The sequence below is a fragment of the Carassius carassius genome, chromosome 5, assembly GCF_963082965.1.
Source record: "Carassius carassius chromosome 5, fCarCar2.1, whole genome shotgun sequence".
NCBI classification, from domain to species: Eukaryota; Metazoa; Chordata; class Actinopteri; order Cypriniformes; family Cyprinidae; genus Carassius; species Carassius carassius.
The window spans coordinates 14,729,163-14,756,134 of NC_081759.1; the positions used below are offsets into that span (position 1 = coordinate 14,729,163).

At 36.7% G+C, this 26,972-nt stretch overlaps 1 protein-coding gene across 9 annotated transcripts in view; it reads right to left on the minus strand.

Moving 5' to 3' along the window:
• LOC132140827 (acetyl-CoA carboxylase-like) overlaps positions 1 to 25,641 on the minus strand; it is a 74,665-nt gene extending 49,024 nt beyond the window's left edge. For 5 of the 9 annotated variants that reach the window (XM_059549840.1, XM_059549839.1, XM_059549838.1 and 2 more), the window contains exons 1-22: positions 25,545 to 25,641; positions 23,431 to 23,686; positions 14,486 to 14,618; positions 13,955 to 14,093; positions 13,519 to 13,628; positions 12,765 to 12,846; positions 12,561 to 12,659; positions 10,581 to 10,687; positions 10,387 to 10,497; positions 10,095 to 10,304; positions 9,774 to 9,944; positions 7,846 to 8,007; positions 6,722 to 6,885; positions 6,377 to 6,527; positions 6,079 to 6,182; positions 5,528 to 5,755; positions 4,953 to 5,103; positions 4,518 to 4,652; positions 4,260 to 4,406; positions 3,082 to 3,270; positions 2,895 to 2,995; positions 2,713 to 2,801 (exon numbers count right to left, since the gene is read on the minus strand). In XM_059549840.1, the coding sequence (XP_059405823.1) occupies positions 2,713 to 2,801; positions 2,895 to 2,995; positions 3,082 to 3,270; positions 4,260 to 4,406; positions 4,518 to 4,652; positions 4,953 to 5,103; positions 5,528 to 5,755; positions 6,079 to 6,182; positions 6,377 to 6,527; positions 6,722 to 6,885; positions 7,846 to 8,007; positions 9,774 to 9,944; positions 10,095 to 10,304; positions 10,387 to 10,497; positions 10,581 to 10,687; positions 12,561 to 12,659; positions 12,765 to 12,846; positions 13,519 to 13,628; positions 13,955 to 14,093; positions 14,486 to 14,618; positions 23,431 to 23,657 (3,010 nt within the window). In that variant the 5' untranslated portion in view covers positions 23,658 to 23,686; positions 25,545 to 25,641. Of the gene's footprint in view, positions 1 to 2,682; positions 2,802 to 2,894; positions 2,996 to 3,081; positions 3,271 to 4,259; positions 4,407 to 4,517; positions 4,653 to 4,952; positions 5,104 to 5,527; positions 5,756 to 6,078; positions 6,183 to 6,376; positions 6,528 to 6,721; positions 6,886 to 7,845; positions 8,008 to 9,773; positions 9,945 to 10,094; positions 10,305 to 10,386; positions 10,498 to 10,580; positions 10,688 to 12,560; positions 12,660 to 12,764; positions 12,847 to 13,518; positions 13,629 to 13,954; positions 14,094 to 14,485; positions 14,619 to 23,430; positions 23,687 to 25,544 lie in introns of all 9 variants that reach the window. The other 4 variants (XM_059549836.1, XM_059549835.1, XM_059549833.1 and 1 more) reach the window with 1 other exon arrangement.
• Between the last annotated feature and the right edge of the window lie 1,331 nt (positions 25,642 to 26,972).

Genomic DNA, 26,972 nt, shown 5'->3' on the forward strand with positions numbered 1-26,972 from the left:
GAGTTACAAATGATCTGCTCTTATCATCTGATCGTGGGTGTATCTCTCTATTAGTTTTATTGGATCTTAGTGCTGCGTTGGACACAATTGACCACAACATTCTTTTGCATAGACTTGAATACTTTGTTGGCATCAGTGGAAGTGCATTAGCATGGTTTAAATCGTACTTATATGACCGCCATCAGTTCGTAGCAGTGAATGAAGATGTATCCTATCGATCACAAGTGCAGTATGGAGTACCTCAAGGCTCAGTACTAGGGCCGCTACTCTTCACGCTTTATATGTTACCCTTGGGAGATATCATCAGGAAACATGGTGTTAGCTTTCACTGTTATGCTGATGATACTCAGCTCTATATTTCTTCGCAGCCCGGTGAAACACACCAATTTGAAAAACTAATGGATTGCATAGTCGATATAAAAAACTGGATGACGAGTAATTTCTTACTGCTAAATTCTGAAAAAACAGAGGTGTTAATTATAGGACCTAAAAACTCTGCTTGTAATAACCTAGAACACTGTCTAACACTTGATGGTTGCTCTGTCAATTCTTCGTCATCAGTTAGGAACCTAGGTGTGCTATTTGATCGCAATCTTTCCTTAGAAAGCCACGTTTCTAGCATTTGTAAAACTGCATTTTTCCATCTCAAAAATATATCTAAATTACGGCCTATGCTCTCAATGTCAAATGCAGAAATGTTAATCAATGCATTTATGACCTCAAGGTTAGATTATTGTAATGCTTTATTGGGTGGTTGTTCTGCACGCTTAGTAAACAAACTACAGCTAGTCCAAAATGCAGCAGCAAGAGTTCTTACTAGAACCAGGAAGTATGACCATATTAGCCCGGTCCTGTCAACACTGCACTGGCTCCCTATCAAGCATCGCATAGATTTTAAAATATTGCTTATTACTTATAAAGCCCTGAATGGTTTAGCACCTCAGTATTTGAATGAGCTCCTTTTACATTATAATCCTCTACGTCCGCTACGTTCTCAAAACTCAGGCAATTTGATAATACCTAGAATATCAAAATCAACTGCAGGCGGCAGATCCTTTTCCTATTTGGCGCCCAAACTCTGGAATAACCTACCTAACATTGTTCGGGAGGCAGACACACTCTTGCAGTTTAAATCTAGATTAAAGACCCATCTCTTTAACCTGGCATACACATAACATACTAATATGCTTTTATTATCCAAATCCGTTAAAGGATTTTTAGGCTGCATTAATTAGGTAAACCGGAACCGGAAACACTTCCCATAACAACCTATGTACTTGCTACATCATTAGAAGAATGGCATCTACGCTAATATTTGTCTGTTTCACTCTTGTTCCGAGGTCACCGTGGCCACCAGATCCAGTCTGTGTCCAGATCAGAGGGTCACTGCAGTCACCCGGATCCAGTACGTATCCAGACCAGATGGTGGATCAGCACCTAGAAAGGACCTCTACATCCCTGAAAGACAGCGGAGACCAGGACAACTAGAGCCCCAGATACAGATCCCCTGTAAAGACCTTGTCTCAGAGGAGCACCAGGACAAGACCACAGGAAACAGATGATTCTTCTGCACAATCTGACTTTGCTGCAGCCTGGAATTGAAATACTGGTTTCGTCTGGTCAGAGGAGAACTGGCCCCCCAACTGAGCCTGGTTTCTCCCAAGGTTTTTTTCTCCATTCTGTCACCGATGGAGTTTCGGTTCCTTGCCGCTGTCGCCTCTGGCTTGCTTAGTTGGGGACACTTCATCTACAGCGATATCGTTGACTTGATTGCAAATAAATGCACAGACACTATTTAACTGAACAGAGATGACATAACTGAATCCAATGATGAACTGCCTTTAACTATCATTTTTGCATTATTGACACTGTTTTCCTAATGAATGTTGTTCAGTTGCTTTGACGCAATGTATTTTGTTTAAAGCGCTATATAAATAAAGGTGACATTGACATTAATTAATACAAACAAAAAGCACCTTAAAACTAAAACAAAACAATGAGTAATAAAATAGCTAGAATAGAAAAAGCAAACATTCATACATTAAATTCATATTAAATTAAAATTAACATTTTATTCAAATACCTTTACATTCTATGATAATATTTATTCATATTTAGATTAGCTTTTATTTTTATACTATTGGTTTAGTTTAGGTTTTAGCAATTTTGTTATGCGTTTTTGTCCTTTATTCTTATTTTGATATTCCTGTACTGCGTTAATTTTAGTATTTAGTAACTTAAACTTGTTTTTTTTTCAGTTAGTGGTCAAAGCAACAAGTTTTTCATAGAATATTTTATTTAAATTGTCATTTTATTGCAGCTTTATTTAAATAATAATAATAATTTTCTGAATTTATAGGTAGCTGGCATTTTTATGATTTCTATCTTTTGTCCTATATATATATATATATATATATATATATATATATATATATATATATATATATATATATATATATATATATACACATACATACACACACACACTTTTGTAATATTGTGTATTCAAATGTTATTTCATTAAATTACATTTTTGTTCTATTTTCTATTTCTATTTAGTATACAGTTTAACATTTACATGCACCAGTTTGAATGAATCAGTATTGCACTGCCATCCAGTGGTCACACAATAAAATAAAATAAAATAAAATGCAACATCCTAAATTTCCAGAGATTGCTCACCATTTGGGGCCATATAGGAAGCAGTCTTACCATGCTGAAACTGAACTTCCACTCTTAAATACTGCCTGAGGAGGTCCATCACGACCGCCTTCATATGCCCTCTGATGCCACTCCGGTACCTGGGTACACAACACACAAGAGGGCCAGTTAACCCGTGTTTGTGATTGTGTGTGTACATAAACATGTGTTGGTTGTCTGAACGATTAACTTACTTCTGAACCAGCTGTACAATGCTCTGTGTGTTCATGAAGAAGACTTCTCTTTCTGACTTCCTGTTCAGCGTGGCAGCATGACTGTCCAGTATATTGGCAATCTGACATGAAAATTTGACATTTATAAACAATGGTCACAGTCTTGTAGCTTCAGAAAGACATGAACTTAAAGGGCCACATGTAGCACCTGCTGACTAGGAAACTGGCAGAGGACAGAGGTGATGTTGCTGGCATACTGAGCCATTTCTTTCTTGATAGACTTCTCAACAGCAGGAGGGATACGGCCTGAAACACTCGTCATGATGTCCTGAAGCTCCAGCAGGGGCAGGGAGGGGTCCCTCAGAGTCTTCATCAAACGTTCCACCCATTCTTTCAGCTGTAACACACATATACAAATCATAACGCTTTTCACACCAAGCCTACCCTAGTAAAGTAAAAAAAAGTTAATATTTAAACTGAAGTATATTTGATTGATCTAAAGTGGAACTATTGCAGTTTATCTTTAGTTGAACTTCAGTGCATAAAGTACAAAATTACTTGTTATACAGTTATATATTTAACTTATTTAATGGTTACTATTCTACCATCAATATCAGCAGTCTTGTGCATGTCATTTCACTATTTATTCATTATTGTTAATGTGTTTAATGAATGAAAGTAGCAAAAATGTGTCAACATTTGTCACAAGCGACCAACCCCTAAATTATGCAGCTTTTAAACCTATGATTCTCAACCAAATGCTGGGGCCTCAGCAAACTTCCAATCAAAATAATCTATTTTTAAAATAAGATAAAACAACAATCAAAAAAAAAAAAAAGAATGAATGAATGAATCATTTTTATTTTAATTCAACCCCCGCGAAGCAACTTTTTTATTTATTTTTTTATTTATTTTTTATGAAGAACTAAGATTCCCACTTCTTGGGAAAAGCTTGGATATATGAGGTAGTATACTTTTAAAAAGTGTGAGTCTAGACATGGAAAAGTCATCTGAAATGACCATTTGTATAAAGTTAGGCCCAGCTCGAAGATAAATTATTGGGTAGAAATTGTTTAAAAAATTTTTTATTATCCAGTAAATTATGATCAGGTGGAAAAGTCATGTAAATTCTTTGGTTTATAAGAGTGAGAACTTTGAAAAACATTCAGCACCTAAAACTTCATGAATCCTGAAATGTAATTTATATGTAATGTAAAAAAAATATATAGGATTGTTAGACCTTTAAATATTTTTGTGGACATTAAGGGGCCTTGGAGTCAAATAGTTTAAGAACAGCTACTATGAAGTCCTATAATGTGGCTGAAGGGCTTTATTGGTTACAGCCATTTTCATAATCAAGGAGCTGTTTATAATCGGTTTTCTCACTTTGGCAGTGAAGAAGGGCTCTGGCAGACAGTAGCCATTCATTATGTGCACTAGGTGATCCAGAGTGCTGTGGAAGACTCTGTGAAGCTTCTCCCCTCTGAGAGCCACAGACTGAACACTGGGTAATGTTCCTGTAAACAGCTCGGCCTGAAACAGACACACTCATTTTAAAAACCAAACCATTTCATTTCTGTAACTTCTGAAAGTGAACCTAACACAAAACACATTTATCACATGGCACACATGCATTTACTGTACCTGCTGTACTCTGCTTGGATCGTCCAGCTGCAGTTTGGCGATGACACAGCCCGGCTCCAGCACTGCACCTGCTCTCTTCACATAGTGAATACAACCAGACTCAGAGGCCGACAGGGTCATCACCATCTTCATCACCTGCAAGACAATACATAATGTTTAGAATGAGGCTAACAAAGAAAATTCATACCAGTTTTGCATAGCTAAAGTTCTTACCATCACAACTTACATAGCAGCTTATTTTAGCCAAAAACTGCCCACTTAGACAGCAAGGGCTTGTATAATTGACATGTAAAAAAACTACCTAACAAATCACACTTTTAGACAATAAGAAACAAATATAAGTGCAAATTAAGGTAAACATTAATTTAATAAAAAAAACACAAAAAAAAAACCTGGCACTCTGACTGCTGGAAATTAGGTAAAGCTTACACACACCTCTATTTCTGCATAACACTGTCCGGCAAACACATGTCCACCATCCTCCACAGTATACTGGATGAGTTTCCCAGCAGACGGTGAGCGCAGGAGTGAAGGATCGTTCTCTTTTTCAAACACGCATGTCTTGTTACCAATAATGATGCGATACCTAAAGAATTCAATAAAATGCAAACACAAATGATTTTCTACAAGTAACTATTTCTGTCAGAATCTGTTTAAGTACATATCAGTTATACTGGCCTGCACTGATAGTATTTAGTAAAAAGATGCCAATAACAAATTAAAAAAAACTTTATGCTGCTTCCATGTTAATTTGGAAATATGTTTATGAAAAATATATATATATGTACACACACACACACACACTCAGCCTAACATGGAAAAGATCCCTTTTATCATGTCTGGTTAGGACATTGTGTTATAGATGGCATACTCATTTTTAGTTAAAATAAATGTGTCTAATATTTAAACGTAGTTCTGGACTTTAAATGATGAATTAATACATTGAGCACCTCGAACACTCTCATAATGTTCTTGTGTTTTCCATCATATAATTACTCTCAGGATCCTACCTGTCCACTTCCTCCTTCATGTAGGTAGTGTAGCTGCTGCCGTCATACGAGAGCAGCAGACCCCCATCGCTCAATCGATGAACATCCACCTCCGCCGAAGAGTTATTCATGATGACCACGTAAGAGTTAGGAGACTGTCGGGTCACCTTAAGAGCATATTTGGTCCCCTCATAGATTAGCTCAACATCAACTGTGTTTAACAGTGTGTGTGCAGGTAAAACCTGCCCTCTACAGGCACAAGAGAAAAGAGCAAAACATCTTATGACTGCAGGTACAACTACATAAAGTTTATACTTATTAGGGCTGGGCTGACAACTCATTAATTATCTTAAATCTATTTTGATGTACAGATATAGATTCTTAAATTCCAAAATCATTATTTTTAAAATCGGTCTACGCTATCGAAATGATACTTGAACAATTCATATTACTTTAAAATGCATTGCTTTACCAAACCATTACTTGTAGCACACCCCCATCCAATAATTGCAATAAGCTTTATTTATGCAATCAAATATAGTCTTAGCTTTCAATTTTTTGTGGTTTGGTACCTCTCCAGTGAATGCAGGAAATTGGACACACTGTTTCTGAGATTGACATCAGCCACATGCAGAGCTCCACTCACTACACCCAGCATAGTGTCAGGACGCTCGGCCTAAACACACACACAAACACAGTGTTACAATGATGTGACCGAATGGTAACTTACATGGTGAACTTAATATAGGGAATTATATTTGAGCACCAGACAGGAAATGTCACAGGTGATTTGACTGAAAACGGCAGGAAGCATTAACAGGCATGTTCATTAAAGCTGTGATGTGAAATGAAGAGGGCTGTTTCACGCACCTGCATCTTCTCTGAGATGAGTCTGTCCAGCCAACCTGTGTCGATGCTATTGTGCTGGAAACTTTCTGTTTCTAGCAGCTTTATAAGATACTCCACTGTAGTCCTGAAGTCTCCTCTGATGGACAGCTCCTTGAGGGCCACCACCATGTTTCTAAGATGACACAACCAGAAATATTATTTATTTTGCTGCATATCTTTTTCTTAGTGACTAAATGCAGAGTTAAAAGAAAGAAAATGGAATGTATATTTTACAGAAGATTCTATGTGAAATCACACTGTAGTGGTGTAAGGTGATTGTGAAACGACTATTCTTCTGAAAAAAAAAAGGTGGCTGGCAGTACTCACGAGATGGCCTCCTCACGGTTCTCTCCCCAGGAGAAGCAATGGCCAAACTGAGAGTCTGCAAACTCATGCAGACCTCCAGCAGCTGCCACGCTGAAGTAGCCCCACACATTCTTGTTACTGCGGAAATTTAACTCCTGGACAGTTCCTGAGCTGGGCTTAAAGCCCTGACACACACAAATACCCAACACAGACAATGCATCATCAGAAGTGGTTTAAATGGTTATTATTTTATATTATTTTCTAATATTTGCACCACTCCCATTCAAGAGTTTTGGGGTCGGTAAGACTTTTTAATGTTTTTTTATAAGAAATCTTTTATATTCAACAAGGCTGCATTTATTTTATAATAAAGCATTGATGTTTTTACATATAATCAAGTAAAAACAGCAATACAGTGAATTATTAATGTAATTTATCCCTGTGATTCCTTGAAATCATTTTTGAGGAAACCATTTTTTCAGGATTCTTTAATGAATAGAAAGTTCAAAAGAACAGCATTTCTTCTCAGTATTCACTTTTGATCAATTTAATGTGTCTTTGCTGAAAAAATTATGATTTTTTTTCGTTCAAAAAAAGAAGAAGAAAAAAAAAAGAATAAAATTAAATCGGGTAACTTTAGTTCAGGGACAAATTCTCATTATGAACTAGTTGTTTATTAGCATGCATATTACTAGAATATTGGCTGTTTATTAGTACTTACAATATAAAGCACATATTAATGTCTTATTCTGTATGAGCATATTTTAGATCCCTTTAATCAGAGTACCTCATCTTTCAATAAACAGCAAATTAGGAGTTTATTTATGCAAACATTGTAGTTAATAGTTAGTTAGTGAGAATAGGCCCTTAAAATAAAGTTACCAAAAATCTTTCTAATCCCAAACTTTTGAACAGTAGAGTATATTACATTACGATCAGGTTTTCCCATGACATCTACTAAAAATATTCATCAAGGCTTCTTTACACAAAATAAATGTTGCACAAAAGACATGTTCAGGTTTTTTTCCAACCTCTCTGATCCTTAGAATTCAACAAGCCATTTTTTGTTGTTGTTGTTGTTGCTGCTGTGTCAGAGCTTTATCGAATATTCTTTAAAGCTATAAATATTAGTCAGGATTACGCACCTCATCTGGGTTCTCGCTAGTAATTCGAGCTGCAATTACATGTCCTCGCGGAGAGGGGGTGGTGGAGAGTCCATCAAAGTCAATGGGGGAATCTCCCCATGGTTGCATCCCGTACATCACCCTGATGTCTTTAATGCGGTGAAGTGGGATGCCCATAGCGATCTGAATGACAGAACAGAAGTGTCACAAAATTACCAAAAAACAAGTAAATTAAAAACATCATTGTTTAATTTTACTGTTAAAGACTGCATAAAATTAAAAACAGTCCACATGCACTCTCTATGATCTTCTGGACCTTTAACATGATATGAAATATGCAGAAGAAGAGACATGAGTTCACATTTATTCAATCATTAAATATGTACTTTCCACCTAATTTCTACTCCCCATTTGTTATGCAATTAATGAATGCCTCCCCACTGCATTCCTCTCCCTGTTGCCCTTTTCAGTCTCTCCTTTTCTCTCTCATCAGTTTTCCTTCATTCATCTGCAGCAGTCTTTGTGTGTTACATAAGCGCATGAACACCCTCTCCCCACTCCCACTGGACCTATAGCACACTGGCCTCAGCCAAGTGACCTACATAGCAAAAACAGTGGTCACAGGGTCAAGTGTCTGCCACAAAGAATATACTGTATTGTTCACTAGATGCTGCCAGTCTAGGGATTGTGGAGATCTATGGCAAAGGTGCTGTGTGGCAAAGTTGGATTAGTACATGAAGAAATTACAAGTCCACCTTACATTTATTAAGCAATATTTAGGTATACCACTTAAACAATACTGGCAGCATCTGTGGTCTGCTGATTATTACCACAAAAATAATATCTGTTAAAACAGTAAAAATGTACAGTACTGTAATTTCAATTAGGACAAATGTACTAGATGATTTTAAAATTAAGGTATTTAAAAAGCAGAGGATTTTTAGGACTATTAGTCTGCTGTCACTTTAATACCTGCACACAACTAATATACAGGCACACATATGTTTTTCTCTCAACTGTTTACTTTCACTTTAGACATATCCAATCACATTAAATCACATGCAAATAATGTACTTTTAAAAATTGAAAATAAGTGCAGTGTCCTGTGAGTGCAAGTCGATTGCTAACATTAGTTCACATTTGATGTGAATGTATATAGCGTTGTACAGTGTTTTGAGACAGAGGCACCAGAACTGCAACTGATAGAATGTGCGCTGTAGCACGATATTACGATATTTCTTTCAAAGCAGATCATGGAGACATTTTAATCATCCACATTTAAAAATTTGAAAAACGCATGCCTCTACTTGGAATATTTTCAATAAAACTGTTGATATCATTTACTCTTTCTGTTGTCAGACAAACGAATGAATATGAAATAGTGACTGAAACGCAACCCATTAAGACATAACCAGCTCTCCCTTCCAAGATGTTAATCTGCATAGATATCCTAAATTTTTAATCGAGCCGTCATCTGTAAATTCAAATACACATAAGAGAAAGACAATAGCTGTGTAGTGATTTCGGATATACATGCATGTAAAATTAGAGAATCAACATATTATCGGTTTTACCTCAAAGCGATGCTCTTTGCCGCTCCCTAAACAGAGCAGACGCAGACCTCACACTTGCGCTGCAGTACTGGCGAATCTCAAAAACTAAATAAGGTTTGTCCATTAAAAGCCACTAGATTTATTGCTACAGTAGGCACTACTTTAAAAACACCTTTAACAACTTTTTTTTTTTAAAGACGCTAAGTTGGTAAAACCGTGCATCTTTCTCCAACTACAGTCGAGGGCACGGGTCAAACAGAATGTGCGCTGCATAATCACGCGTTAATCAAATTAGTGCCGTTAAAATTAATTTGTGTTAATTTTGACAGCCCTAATTTTAAATAAATGTTTATTCAACCTGCAATATTCCTTTAAAACACAAATTCGCATGCAGACCTGCAGTTGGGCCGCAGGCAGGTTAACATCAGCCACCATCTCAGTACAAGGATGTTCCACTTGAAGACGAGGGTTGAGCTCTAGGAAGTAAAAGCTGCCGTCTTGACTGTAGAGATATTCCACTGTACCTGCACTCACATAGCCCACCATCTTTGCCAACTTCACTGCGCACTGGAACAGAGAGATGCACAGTTCCACATATTTATTTTTCTTTTTAAGTAACCCGGTGTTTCATGATGGCATATACATTACTCATTAGTTTAGGGAAAAATTTGACGACTTCTGAATCTGATGCTAAGTGATCATAATAATCAGTGATACCTTCTCCATATCCTCAAACACATCAGAGGTGGCAATAGTAGCCGGAGCCTCTTCAATGATTTTCTGGTGTCTGCGCTGGACGGAGCAGTCGCGGCCGAACAGGGAGATGGCGTTACCGTACTGATCAGCCAAAATCTGCACCTCCAGGTGGCGAGCATGTTTGGCCAATTGCATGACAAAGATCGGGGAACCTGGAACCTCAGTTTGAACCTGAGTAACAAGTATTGTGGTAAGTTTTAGAAAGTTAACAGGTGACTGAAATTGTAGTGTGGTAGTTAAGAACAACTCTGACCTGTCTGAAGAGGTTGGGGAAGTCTTCTGCACCGGTGACTTTCCGGATACCTTTTCCTCCTCCGCCTTCAGACGCCTTCACCATCACAGGGTAACCTATTTGTTCAGCCGCCTGTCAAACAAAACATGGTTCTCTTCACTGACTGGACTAAATTATGAACGCCACATTGTGCTTGATGTAAGTGTGTAGTATACCTTCAGTCCAGCCTCCACATCATGCACACAGCCCTGCTCGTACAGCTCAGTAGGGACATTAATAATTCCTTTCTTCTGGTCATTCTCTGTCCACTCTACAGTCAGCCCTGCACAAACACACCATCAGAAGCTGCGTTTACATGGACCCTTTTAATCCGATCGTAATAAGACTAGTAGCACAATCAGAATAAAAATGTCACATGTAAAAAACTGGAAAGTACTGCGAATGCGCAGTGACGTAGAAATAGCATAATGACGTATGACGTGCGGAACGAGGTGTTCTTCCTGGTGAATAAAGTGTCATAAATAAGTGTCTTGTCATTATAAATCTCCCCTTTCACTCAGCCTATGTGAAGTGGAACACAACCATGTCCCAAAAGTCCTCGTTTAAGACTCCTCAACAGACTAGTTTTGAGTGCGGGAAGAGGCACTTTTACTATTTTTTTTCTTGCTAAAGTTAAGTTAAGCAGCACAACAGTTCATGTGCTGGTCGTCGCCTAATTAGGACCCGAAATAGATAAATATAACGTGTGCTTTTTAAAACAGCAGCGGGAAACTCTGTATATTCATGCAGTGTGCGCATGTACTGTATAAAAACTAAATCTGATCAGAAGCTTGTGACATGTAAATGCGCACATCAACCCGATCACTTTATTTACCGTTCATGTAAACACTATGTTCGGATTTGTCAATCAGAATGAATTCATTCCAATGGAAGAAAAAAGTGTCCATGTAAACGCACCTACTGTCAAACACCAAACCCACAATCAAGATGGATTAATGCTGAACAGAAAGGGGTTGTGGTGGGTTTAGTACACCTGCCAAATGAAGGGCGTGTTCACACTTGTCATGTTTGGTTCGATTAAATTGAACTATGGTGTGATTGCTATGTTGCAAGTGCAGTTCATTTGCGAATGCTGCCAACCGAACCCTGGTGTACACCAAACTAGCGAACCGAAACCAATAAAATGACGGGTCTTCGTCCGCTTCCAAACAAACTGTAATGTGGTTCAAATTAAATATGAGCGCAGCACCGACCAAAAACTACTAATCGAATCAAGAAACAGGATGTAATGACAAGATGCGACCCTATGATTTGACGACGATGAAAGAGCGGTGTATTTAAAACAAAATGAGCAGAGGGCAAAGTGGTAGGTAAAGTCCCTTTTATGAGCTCGCAGGTAGTAAAAAAATAAACAAAACAAAAAAATTTTACACACTCAGTCCAGCAGATGGCATTAGGTGTTTTTGAATTAAAGCCATGCTGAGCAGACTGATCAGTAAATGGGTGCTTTGATGTCATACACTGATCGGTCTGCGCAGCGAAGCTTCAAGTCGAACACATCAATTGTTTGGAGGGGTTAAGTTAGTTCTGTCATGAAATATGCATCATTCAACTTGACCAATCAGATTTTGAACATATGACTATGCCTTTAGGTTTGGTATCTTCAGGTTAAAAAATGCCAGTGTGAACAAAGCGAACCAGAATCAAATATGTTCTTTTTTTGGTCCGGACCAATCGAACCGAAGTACAGGTGTCAATGCACCCAAAAGCTCACATCTCTCATCTGAGTTTTTTTAATGGAAAATCTTAAATCAAGCTCAACAAACACCAAAACACTCACTTACAAACACCAACAAAGATGTTTTACACATTTTGGGCGAAAATGTTTTACACATTTTGGTTGATGATATATATTCCACATATATAAACATTTTTATGCAAGTATGACTTAAAAGAACTAAAAAAAAAAGAATACACCTTACTATCATTTCTCAAGAAATGGTGGTACAGTAGATCAAACATTATACATATATACATATAAATTGATTTTAAGAATCATGAACAATGCAACAACAAAAAAGCTTTAGAAAAAAATAAATACAGTTTTATCTTTTTTAAAGACAAAAATACAGTTTTATCATCATCTGCTCAGCCTCAGCCTGATATCAGTTCAGCAAGTCAGATGTTAAACTAACCTGTTCCACTCCAGGGTAGTGTGGGGATGCCAGCTGTCTGGGCCACAACAGAAGAGGCGATCTTATCCCCAAGAGCCCACATAGCCTGACTAGGTGGACCTAATGAAAGATACAAACCACTAAATTAAGAGCAGTACCATTAAACTTTGTGAATAATTTAATCAATGTAATATTGTAAGATTTATTATAATAGCTGAGACTCACCCATAAAGGCTATGCCGTTCTTGTGCAGCAATTCAGGGAGTTTGGGGTTCTCAGACGCATGACCCCAACCGGCCCATACAGCCTAAAGACAGGTACACTACACTTAAGACGGCTTTATCCAACATGACTTAAAGTCAAAGAGCCAGCGATATTCATAATAAACAATGCCAGTTTCATTAGACAACTAGATTAGATAACAAGACAGAGAAGAGGGAAAAAAAGTGGAAGTAAAAAGACTGGTTAAAAAAAAAAAAAAAAAAAAAATAGGATTCCCTAGGATTTTTTTCTGCCAGCTGAACCCTTTTGACGTACATTTTATTTTCTTTAGTTATATTCCCTGAAATTTTAGTTAAAAGAAAATCTCTTTTTTTTATTGTTTTCCTATTATATTTTGTCATATTTTACAATATATTGCATATAAATGGGATATGATAAGGATTTATCATAAGAAAAAAAAAACATTGTATTATGCTGCTGCGGAAACATCCATGCAAAAATAATATATTCATATGAACATTCCTTTCTGTTTTTATATTATTTTTTTTAACTCACATTATTGTTATAATACTACAACTGTGCTTAAAACAAAAACATAATAATACTTATTAACTATAATATTTTTATTTCGCAAGTTATTTCATTAAGGTCTTAAATTTCACAGATTAATTGTGCAGCCTGATTTAAGTTGTTTAAGTGTTACCAAAATCATTTTATTTGATCTGAACACCAGTCATCAAAGCTCACGTGCATTTACCTGAACGGGAATTCGTTTAGCTATGTCCAAAATGAGTTCAACATTAGCATAGTTGTTGTTGTTTGTCCCTCCTGGGACAGGTACATAGTGATCTGCCATCTTGATATACTCTGCAGACAGACGTTATACACGTTTACATAAGTATTTCATCGAGTACATTTGAGATTACAGGTCTGCCTAATAGCCATAAATAACTTTCACCTCACTGAAACATTTCTATGCAAATTAGGCCAGGTCTGCACGACAAAGCCTACTGACAGTTTAAACAATGAAGAGAAGGACCAAGACATTCCTTGCTAAACACATTTGCCAGTCCACAGTCCAGCATTGCTTTTCCCGGATTACACCATGATACAACCAGCAGTGGGGGAAGATTTTCTCAAGCTATTTTTTAAGTCTTATGACGTAACAGTTAATCTCAGCATTTTAAACACACCTGCATTGGCTTTGAGGTCCTCCGGGGTAACCATGACTACAAAACGTATGGCCCGTTCATTCCGAAACATTTCATAAGCCCAGCGACGGATGGAGCGCATGCACTTAACTGCAGCGATGCCATTGTTAGCAATGAGAACCTGTCACAACAAAATATAATATTTCACAGCGGTCACAAAACCAGGGTTGTTTATAGTTAACAAAACCATAAAAACATAGTTACATAAAGTTAACTGAAATAAATATTAATAAAAAATAATATATATATATATTTATTTATTTAGTTAGTTAACTAGTTGCCAAGGAAACATTTAACATTAATAAAACAACTAAGACTGAAATAAAAGTTAAAACTGTATAGACCTATTTAAAATATGAAGAATAAAAAAAATACAAAAACAACAAAATTGTAAGTTTAAATTTAAAAACATCTAATTAAAATTGTAAAAAAAAAAAAAAGAAGCTCAATGACACAAATATAAAACTGCACCAAGCATATAACAGAATAGCAAATTGCAGTCAAGGATCTTACCTTCTCAATGACTTTGTTGCCACCAAATCGTGTGACGAATTCAGCGGGGGAAGCAACTGTAAAGTCCCTCTGCAAGTCGACGCGTCTGCGGTCCCTGCCCTGCTTCACAAGGTGAAGTCCTGACATGCTAGGCCTTGAGAAACGCACACAATACCATCATCATTCACTATGCAGCCTGAGAAACACTGAATACAAACAGATGAACACTATAGCAATAAACATGCTAAAAACTGACAGCATGGCTGATCGTTATGGATTAAAACAATTTTCAATTTTGAGAAAAATTAGACAACAAATCAGCATAAATAATAAAAAAAAAAATAGGGAACAAATGAATTCATGGGAATATCTGTCTATTTGTTCCTCTGCATGTCATGTGTGGGACAAAAATGATAATTTGCTAGAAAAATGGCAAAACTCCAAAAACATTAATATGATGACCAATACACTTTTTTTTAATCAATTAAGTACATACGTTTTTTGGTTGTTTGATTAGGTTTTTGCAATGCAATAAAAAATACAAAAGTCTATATACTGTATACAATTTTCTCCATGACTTCAGAAATTTGTCCCAGGTATTTAATAACTTTCATGACTTTCCAAAGCTTGCAAATCAACCCTGTAAATTCACCCCCTTCACAGGGGGTGAAAAAGTAAAAGATGGTCAAACAGATGGATGTCTTTAAAGGTACAGAAGAAAAAATTAAATAAAAATTCTCAATGCAATACTAGCACACTGCATGCTACACAGTATATACTGTATGCTGCAGAAAACCGTAATCAATCAGTAGTATACTACATGCTGCATATCAAACAGTAGCACAGTACGTGCATATTAAAAATTTGAGGTCAAGTGCATTGCATTGTGGGATACATAATATCACACAATATTGCTGGGCTGGCACATGTGGGTCATTTAGTTATTCAAGACAGAGAAAATGCATACTTTGTATACTGCATAAATAGAATTACAACCCGAATTCCGGAAAAGTTGGGACGTTTTGTAAATTTTAATAAAATGAAAACTAAAGGAATTTCAAATCACATGAGCCAATATTTTATTCACAATAGAACATAGATAACGTAGCAAATGTTTAAACTGAGAAATTTTACACTTTGATCCACTTAATTAGCTCATTTAAAATTTAATGCCTGCTACAGGTCTCAAAAAAGTTGGCACGGGGGCAACAAATGGCTAAAAAAGCAAGCAGTTTTGAAAAGATTCAGCTGGGAGAACATCTAGTGATTAATTAAGTTAATTGATATCAGGTCTGTAACATGATTAGCTATAAAAGCTTTGTCTTAGAGAAGCAGAGTCTCTCAGAAGTAAAGATAGGCAGAGGCTCTCCAATCTGTGAAAGACTGCGTAAAAAAATTGTGGAAAACTTTAAAAACAATGTTCCTCAATGTCAAATTGCAAAGGCTTTGCAAATCTCATCATCTACAGTGCATAACATCATCAAAAGATTCAGAGAAACTGGAGAAATCTCTGTGCGTAAGGGACAAGGCCGGAGACCTTTATTGGATGCCCGTGGTCTTCGGGCTCTCAGACGACACTGCATCACTCATCGGCATGATTGTGTCAATGACATTACTAAATGGGCCCAGCAATACTTTCAGAAACCACTGTCGGTAAACACAATCCGCCGTGCCATCAACAGATGCCAACTAAAGCTCTATCATGCAAAAAGGAAGCCATAGGTGAACATGGTCCAGAAGCGCCGTCGTGTCCTGTGGGCCAAGGCTCATTTAAAATGGACTATTTCAAAGTGGAATAGTGTTTTATGGTCAGACGAGTCCAAATTTGACATTCTTGTTGGAAATCACGGACGCCGTGTCCTCCGGGCTAAAGAGGAGGGAGACCTTCCAGCATGTTATCAGCGTTCAGTTCAAAAGCCAGCATCTCTGATGGTATGGGGGTGCATAAGTGCATACGGTATGGGCAGCTTGCATGTTTTGGAAGGCTCTGTGAATGCTGAAAGGTATATAAAGGTTTTAGAGCAACATATGCTTCCCTCCAAACAACGTCTATTTCAGGGAAGGCCTTGTTTATTTCAGCAGGACAATGCAAAACCACATACTGCAGCTATAACAACAGCATGGCTTCGTCGTAGAAGAGTCCGGGTGCTAACCTGGCCTGCCTGCAGTCCAGATCTTTCACCTATAGAGAATATTTGGCGCATCATTAAACGAAAAATACGTCAAAGACGACCACGAACTCTTCAGCAGCTGGAAATCTATATAAGGCAAGAATGTGACCAAATTACAACAGCAAAACTCCAGCAACTCATAGCCTCAATGCCCAGACGTCTTCAAACTGTTTTGAAAAGAAAAGGAGATGCTACACCATGGTAAACATGCCCCGTCCCAACTATTTTGAGACCTGTAGCAGAAATCAAAATTGAAATGAGCTCATTTTGTGCATAAAATTGTAAACTTTCTCAGTTTAAACATTTGCTATGTTATCTATGTTCTATTGTGAATAAAATATTGGCTCATGTGATTTGAAGGTCTTTTAGTTTTCATTTTATTAAAATTTAAAAAACGTCCCAACTTTTCCGGAATTCGGGTTGTAGTACTGTAGTAGTATGCTATCCCTAACTTAGGCTTCACGTGTAACCTGAAGTTTCAGTATTGCATCATGTCAGAAGTGCTGGCACACACAAAGCGTTCCTTTAAGGTGGAAGGACTGGAATGGCTCTCCTCCTCCCAGATTCCTCGATTTTCCTCCTCTTCCCTCCCCTTAGCCAAAAATAATGTTTTGTACTTCCTCTGCCCTTGCCCAGCACAGCCCCTCCCCTCGACCAATAGTAGAGCAATATGGGGAGGAGGGGCATATTGGCCCACTCAGGCTGTTTTAGCACCGCCACCCTGTCCTATAAGGCTTCTCTGAGCAGCTCGTACGAGGCCTTCCTTAAACACTTAGGCATGAGGTGTTATGTAAATTAAATCAACAGGGAATCAAATCAGAAACAGAAAAAAATAAACTAAGAAGCTGAGTTTCAGTAAATATATATTTACAATGTAGCCATTAAATAGCAGATTTGCCTGTAATGGGCAATCTGTGTTGCCTGCATGTGGTCTGCTGATTATAAAGGGTGGCCACATGTTCCCTATCCTCAACGGACACTTTTATTTACCATAGACAGTTATATTTTTGTGCAATAATGACAAAACATGAGAAACAGAAACTGACATGTTTAGGCCTAACAATTTAAAATATCCATGATATCTTTGTAATAATTATTTAATTTAATTAATTAATTAATTAATGTATTTATTTTACAGAAAATTGACAGAGTGCAGCAAGGGCAAATATTTTCAATTTAAATTAAAATGTCTCAGTAGTATTTTTTTTTTTAATCTTTCATCAAGATGCAAAATTCAATATTTCATTATCCGTTCTTTTACAGCTCTATCGGAGATAATAAATAAATAAATAATAATAACATTTTAGCAGAGCGTGATATATCATATCCTAAGATAAGAAAATATTTACATAATTTTGTATTTGATGTTGATTTTATGTTTTAACACCCATCATTAATATTTTCCTTTTTTGAAATTAAGCTTTTTTTTGTAAAATATGATTTTACACACACACACAAATTTGATTGTTTACTTTGAGAATATATTATTGTATAAAATCAGGTTGTTATTAACTAAAACCTTAAAAAATATTTCTTAAATTATAAATAAATAAATAAAAATATATATTTTAATTTACTGCAAGTTAAAGCACTAAAATAACTAAATAGACTAAAACTAAAACATTAGGGATGGAAAGATTTACCAAATCGCTCTGTGCATTGGCATAAAAAGTTAATTATTATCTGTAACTTGAGCAACAGCGCGAAGCCGCGATCTCATTCTGAATATTCTAAAGGCGTAACAGCTGATGAAAAAGCAGAGACTATTGTAGACGAAAATGAAGTGAGATTTTATTAAATTTTTTATTTTATACAAAACATTTTCATCTCGTCTTTTTTCGTCAACAATAATGCATGTTAATTTAGTCTTAGTCAGCGTTTTTGGACAGTGCTGCAGTCTTATCATCATCTCGTCTAAGTCATGAAAAAAAAAGGTCGTTGACAAACATATCTCGTCTTGTCTGACGAAATTAACACTATAGAGGAGCTCAGCTTAGCCTGACAGTTAGCCTGCTCCAGACCAGGTTAATTTCCCAGCACAAGTTGTAACAATGACTGAGGTTGATACATGTTAAATTTGCTTTAAGGAACTAAATCATGTGACAATGAGTCAGACTAACTGACATAAGCCTGGCTTATTTGGTAAACTTGTTTTATGAAACAGGTGTTAGAAGTCAGAAGACACTTAAAGGGTTAGTTCACAAAGAAATGAAAATTGTGTCATTCATTACTTACCCTCATGTCATTCCAAACCCGTAAGACTTTCGTTAATCTTTGGAACACAAATTAAGATATTTTTGATAAAATCGGAGAGCTATCTGACCCTCCACAGGGGACCGTTGGATCACTCTTGAAATGCGACTGGGCTAGTTTTGAGTAGCAATTGGGGGGGTTTTGATGTGAAAACCTGGTAACCCTGCTCTGAGGCTGCATGAGAGACGGAGCAGCTTAAATTCTGAAGCAGCAGCTTGTTCACACACAGCTTAAGCTAATGGCTGTGCAAAACAGCCCGTTTTGAGCGGAATTACGTTTTACCCTAATATAATTTATGCTAGAAAGTTATCATAAGTACAACAAGTCATTTGCATGTGATAGCAGAAACCCACTCAATTCAGACAACATTTCTGAGCTGATTATAACGTGCATGTTAACTTATCGGGTAATATCCAATATCGAATATAACAATATCCTCCACGCTGTCATCGCTCATGGCCAGCACACTCTTAAGCAGTTATGAGCAGCAGGCTGCCAGTATCAAATTTTTATGTGATTAATTGCTAATGCTTTTATCATGGTATACGGTATTATCACGATATTGAAATTTAGTTTAAAAAAAGCGGTCATAATACAGTATAACAGGTTTAATAACTTTTCTCTTAACTTTTAATGTTCAGAAGAATTTTTCATTGGCAGTTTATGTTATTAACCAATGAATTAACTAATGTTAACTAATGAAGCCATAATGTAAAGTTTGAATAAACAATAAAACCATCAAAACACTTTCAAACAATATCTATCTTTAGTGAAGATTAAAATGTAAAAAAAAAAAAAAAAACATTTGAAATTTAATTACATTTTTAAGTCTAAATATTTAAGCATTTGGTGCTGTTATGAACCCCATAGCAAATCCACAAATCTGAATGGCTATTTATTTTTTTTTAGAAAGTAATGCAGCTGCTTAATTTATGAGGTTTCCAGGGTAAGGGCTGCATTTTCTGCAGTTTTGCACCATCTGCTGTCAGAGAGTGAATGTGCTTTCATTCAGCGCATGTCTTCCATCATGTGCTTCTCGTGTGCTTGTTTACATCAGAGTGCACACTTTCTTTCAAGCAGCATACAGCACAGTTGTGCATTTTGACCAGTTGATAGGAAAAGTATTCTTAAAATGCATCCCAAATTCTGAATAATTTTTAAATGTATAATTCTTCATGGTATTTAGAAGTGCCCACGATAACAATATTGTGCACATTCATTACCGTGATATATCGCATTAACGAATACCGACACAGGTCTAGTAATGTGTGAAATCTTTTATTTTTGTTATCACTATTGCTATTTGACTTATACTGTACCAAGTTGGTTTCCAGTACATGGAGTTATTTGTGATGGCTTGTCACTATATCAAAACTGACCGCCACAAATAGATTTCCAAAAAGGCATATACTTCATTGAATAAAATTGGCACTTCACATTCCAAAATTAAAACGCAGCGCAGGTGTTTTTATATGAATGTATCTATAAAAGGAGCCGACTGTCTTCAGAAAAGCTTTGATGTCATTTTCATTTCGTATTTCCTGTAATGCCTGATAAAGTAGCGTTTGTGAGCTGCGCTTAATTGATTACAGCCGTTACCAGGGAAAGCGCTATATCTCCGCTCCAACAGCGCCTCCTGCTGGCAGAGAATTAATTAGCAATTTGTGGTAAACACTAGTGTCTGTCAGTAAACATAAAAAATACATGCCTTCATAATTGTTTTGAGAAAGTTTTGAGCCATGTATTATTACTCTAATTTGGACTATTACTACTATGAATATCTTGTAACCGGCAATCATTTGCTCAAACAGAGAAAAACCCATATCGTCGACCTCTGCAATGCATACACACGCTTTCCCCTAAACAACGCTTATTAAGCAGATTATGTTCATGCACATGCTTTCCCCCGAATGTAAACAACACTGATTATGTCCAATACGTTCTTGGGCACTCTCCAAAATGGCAGCTAACTCTGGGTAGAAGAGTAAATTAGAGCTGAAGATCTTTCCCCGAACGGGCCGACGGGTTCGGGCTTAATTTATATAGTCTTAAAAAGCTCTGGTTTGTGAGGTAAACGAGCGTTCATGTGATGTGTTTCGATTAGCGCGAGAAAGATGCGAAAATGGATGCTTAGTAGGTGTAATGGAGGCTTGCCTCTGGGGATTACGTTTTGGTTGCACCAGCAACTTAAGCAAAGTCTGAGCCATTTTTATAATGAGAATAATGAGTGAATAATGACGCACCATCAGTGAACGCAGGAACGCGCTGAAGACATCTACAGTGGTTTAAACCATTTTCCTCCACAAAAACATGTAGGCTTAGCCTAATCTCTGTGAGTAAAGGTTTTTCAAATGATAACTAAATATTCATTGAGTCTTAAATGCGTAATGTGGACAGAGTATTTACGCTAATGTTGGCATTATTCTTTTATTAAATGTCAGCTGCTGGTGAAGCAAATCCGGCAGAGCCTTTATCTTAATTTCGTTATTCCCAAATACCCATCTTAATTTAAAATTTATCTTAATTTAATTTGTTTAAAAAAAAACTTGTTTTTATTGGTGCGTTGGTCTACTTATAGGCTAAATGAGCCTATGTCTATTTAGAGTGAGATGTTGTGATGTTAGGCTACAGAGGACTTATTTTATTTCTTTATTCCAACTTCCAAGTGGTCTAGCAATAGTTATGAAGAAATTATGTTAAAACATGGATAAATGACTCATTCTTGACACAAGGAAAAAAAGCTGTGTGTGTGCGCACATTTGAATAATGTCGGGCTGTAAAAGGGTTCGGGCTTTTAAAAAGCTGTCAATCAAAATGTACTTGTCAGGCTCGAGCCGAAACCTGTCGGGCTCGGGTCCTGTCGGGTCTAACTTTTAAGGTCCGATTACAGCTCTAGAGTAAATTATGTTATTTTTGGTTTCTTTGTGCAAAAAAAAAAAAAAAAAAAAAAATAGTATTCATGTAGCATTGCAAAACTGAAGTTGAGCCACTGATGACACAGACTGTTTTACCAATGTATTTACTACTTTTCTGGACCTGGGAACATTTCACTTGCATTCCTGTCTATGGAGGGTCAGATAGCTGTCCGATTTCATCAAAAATCTTAATTTGTGTTCCGAAGATGAACGAAGGTCTTATGGGTTTGGAACGACATGAGGGTGCGTCATTAATGACATAATTTTCATTTTGGGTCATATAATGGTACATGCACTTTAACAAGTTGTTTGGACTGAAATGTGTGTTGGCAGTGTGTGTACACAACCACCCTATAATGATAAAAATCCACCAAGAATTTTTTTTGTAATCTCGTTAAATGGTTTCCCCCTTCTCAAATCAAGCCATCTGACCATGTGACGTCACACGGTCGAAACCACGGTGACTCCTTAGTGATTGAGGTGTTTTGTTGTTGGATGTAATAATGAACATAGCAGTAGTCATTTACTACCGACATCTGAGCGACTGAAATCGCAGAGGATTAACTTACGTTTGGATCTACAAGAAATGTGCCCTTGATCTACTTAAATGAATTTATGTTCGCACAAATCATTCACAGAAGCAGTGAATATAATGTTTTTAAATGAATCATTGCAAATTGCCTCTCCTAATAATGTGCTAATTAGCAAGTTTCACTATGAATGTGGCTAAAGTAAACAGTCTCTCAGAGAGCAGATGGAAGAGAGGGGTGGAGTCAGCAGAGCTTATTAGCATTAAAGGAGAATTCCACAAATCAGCGCATTTTGAAAAAAGTTTTTTACACTACCACTGAAAAATGTTAAAAAAAACTGTTACAGACTTTTCATTAAGACCCTAAAGAATCATATCAACTTGTGGAAAATGGGCATTATATGAATCGTGAATTGTATCGTATCACATCAGTAGCTGTTTCATATCTATCTTTATTGTATCGTATTGTATTGTTGGCTATGCATCGAGATGTGGATCGCATCCTCAGTTATGAGATGCACATCCCTATAAAACATACTAAACATTTAGATATTTTAAAAAACTAATAAGAATGACAAAAATACACAACAAAATTACTTAAACTAAATTATCAAGAAAACAGAAAATGAAAAAATTTAATAGCCTCCTGCCAAACTTCAATCTTTTCTTAAAGCAACACTACTTTGACAACCAATTATGGCATGTCTGTGTGAGACCCCAGTGGGCATAGAGATGGAAAACAATGCCAAAGACTGGCAGTGCAACCTAAGTTACTCAAACACACAGAGAGGCGCTTGTGCACATTTTCACACAGCATAGTGATGAACCCAGATGAACCTTGAAGAACCCAGTATCCTCAAGTCACCACTTTGCACAACGCTGCCTGCTGCATACCTCCCTCATTCACACATGGGCTAAGAAATGTAATCATTTATTTAGAAAACAAGCACTAGTCTTATCTTGAAACTAATCTTTTTCAAAGGCCACGTCTCTGATCTCGAGCACCAGGCAGAACAAATGTGACACAGACATGGTGAAAGTGGACAATCATGTCACAATAACTGCAAATGAGTGCACAAGTGCACAAGCATCTCTGACCTCAAATTGTGCAAGGGTCCGTCCAGGCTGTCGAAGCCCATCTCGTAAGTGCTGTCTGAACTATTCGAAGAGGGGGAAAGGGAGCGCGGATTCTCCTCTATCTGCAGGTCCAGCTTCCCTGCGGTTTCATCCTCAGAGTTTTCCTCGGACACAGAACCCACGATGAAGTGGGAGTGCAGCGCAGCCACTGCTGGAAGCTTCTTCCAGGTGGAGTCCTGCTCTGCCATACTTAGGCCACGCTGGCAGGCTGCAAGAACTGTACAATGAGAGAGAAACCATTAGTTCATCAGGTCATCAAGTCAAAGGTTACTACGACAAAAAGATGTCTTAAAAAAATTATTGTACTTAAATTCCTTTTTTCCAAAGAACAGATTACATAAAAACAAGGATAATGTGATGCAAACTTGAATCTTTCATTTTACTTGAAGTCGCAATGTAACAGTAGCTGCAGATCTTTTCTTCTGTATCGTGACACATCTGAGCGAACAAGATTATCAAGAAGAAAAAAAAAGGCAGTGTGGGGACTTGGTTTTGTTTGTATTTTGTATTTTGATTGAATGAAGGCAGATCTAAATGTGAACTTGCAGTTGACTGAAAGAAAGTTTAAGATAGATAGATAGATAGATAGATAGATAGATAGATAGATAGATAGATAATATCCATTTCATGTCAACTTTAATCAAATCAAACTCACTATGAGAGATTTTTCTAAAAGTACTAATATCACCATGGCACTTGCTTGGCATATTCATTTACAATACCATGCATACCACATTAATGTTAGTGAGGTGTCACTGTGATTTATTGAATACCAGATATCATAGACAAAGTTCATGCATTTTCTCGATTCAACAGGGTACATTCTAGAAATTAATGTTGGAACTTGCTTTTTCACATTTATGAACAGTGTGTAAAGCAAACATTCACCATCAAATCATGCCTTATTGGAAAACAAAAATGACAAGTACAGTAACAAGACAATGTGATAGAAATAATACCAAAGTACTTTGACCAGTATTTAGTATTATTTTTATATAATTATATTATATATTAAGATTTTGAATACAGCTGTTCACTGCTTGTTCATGTTACCTTGTTCGTGTAAATGTTTTCGTATTTTTCATTGTTAGTCCATCTTAACCAATGCTCACAAATGTAACCTTAAAGTGTTACTAATCTTTATATCCAACTTATTAATATAATTTTTTGTTGTTTTAATAATTTTAGTAGTTTAACTTCAAATTATTTCAGTTAGTTCCCAATGTAACGTTCTGATTTCTAAGTGTTTCATCTAATATGTTTTTATTTTGATTTATTTCATGTAAATAAATTATTTTAATTGTTTTACCATGATATTTACATGATATGCTGCTAAAATGTATTTTAATATTATAGTATTGTTGGTATATATTTGCAAGTAGGCATGGTATCACAGCAGTATTATGTTTCTGGACATGAAATATATAGTCTTTAAAATAGCAAGATAGTAAATATCGTTATGGAGTAGCATGGCACATTACTGAAACTCCATGGTACTATCATCGGTTCCCATCAATGTATCACAAACTTTGTAACATTAGCGCTATTGTATCTTACCCATATCGTACGTTTGACTCCATGTGAACCTGTCTGATTACTGTACCTCGATTTAGCAACTCACCTGCAGAACTGACACTTGTAAAATGACAACCACACCTCATCCAGCCTGATGAACCAGATCAACGAGTCTTACCATCGCAGACCCTCAACCACATTTGAGAAACTCCTTTTCAATAATCTAACACTTACACTTAGATCTCATTTTTGCTATCGGTTCATAACCGTCCGGCTCCCTACAATCAGTATAATAGTCATCATTTTTTTCATCTTTCAAACTTGCAAACTGTTTGTCGCCACCTCGACCGAGAAACAGTGGAATCGGTTCAACCGAGCACACATGCTAACTCATCATACCGCCACAAACCCTCCTGTCACCGGACACACGAAGTCTCCGCGGACAAAATTGCTGTTGATGGTGATGTCTAAGAAATCTGTACAGTATTTAACGTTACAGTATCACGTGGAGCGTTACAGTTAGCAGTCACTCGGTGCCGGTAATTAGCTTAAGTACTCACCGTGCGAAAAGAGTCTGCAAGCAATTCTGAGGCGTTTTAAACCGACGTTTTAATATCGAGTGAATTGCCTCCTAATTGAAGTCCATCTCCGCTCCGGTGATGGCTAAAGCCTCTGGAGTCCCAGCCTCTTTGACAGCAGCGTTACGGTGGTGTGATGCGAGGGGGGTGACGTCTCCTTTGACCTCACAGATTGCACCCGCTCACGCTGTATCAACGGACCAATCGTATTGCGCGCCTCGGTCGGGGCGGGGTCACGAAAATAAATAAGAAGTTGTGCTCGATTATTTGAGTTGACGCTTTGTTACACACGTGTCTTCCGTCATAGAAGAGTTACCATTGTTGATTTTGCCTTACAAATCTGTGTCTTGCTTGAGCTTTGCTTGTAAGTCTTTTCTGGAACAGACACATTCTACACACACACACACACACACACACACACACACACACACACACACACACACACACACACACACACACACACACACAGAAATGTAAAATCTAATATTTTTTTTCTTTTTTTTAATATTGAAAGCTTTGAGTTTACTAGGAAGGTTTTCTAAAGTGGCCGTGTGTAGATGGGATAGGTATAGACAAATGAGCTCCATAGTTAGATTGAGCAGAGTGTCACTAAAGGGGCACTGAGTACATGGGGTTCCGGGGCCATTGCGCCAGCTGTGGGTTACAAGAAGTTAGTCTATTTTTTTTTAAAGCAGTACATGAGCCAAAACATACTTAGACTATACTATCAATACAAAACATGTAAAACATAAAATAGGAAGTACATGTACAGTAGTTATGGGAAGTGTTCGTGTGACAACTGTGTTGAGGATGTGTGTATCTTTATTATGCGTTTCCTAATATATATGAAGAATGGCCCCTTTGTAGAAGGTCGGAGAAGAATGTTTATAGAGAAAAAAAGGGGGGGGGGGGGGTGAGAGAGAAATAATTAAATGGGTACAAAATCTGCAAAAGAACAACAATTAAAAAATAATATAGAAGTAAATAGAAATTAAATAAGAAATTAATTAAGAAAGAACAGGTGATACAGGGGCTTGAAAAAAGTTACAAATTAGGCACTACAAAATATTTTTGCATTAAACTTAATAATTATGGAAGCCTCTGAAAACGAGTAACGATTGGAATAAAAAAGCATATTGAATTAATTCATCAAACTTTTGTTTTACCAAGAGACTTTAATTCTTTAGTCATATATGATAATGTTGAGAATCATGTTTACATTTTAGGAGACAAAAATGTGAACAAAATACTTTATCAGCAACTCTTCAACACAATCCTAACCTAAAAAGCACACCTCTGTGTGCATCTGACCGTTGATGTGCAAATCAATCATAATAAATAAATATTATTTATGGTTTTTTCCCATTATTTATTTATTAATCCTTATTCAATTAATATACAGTTTGCGAA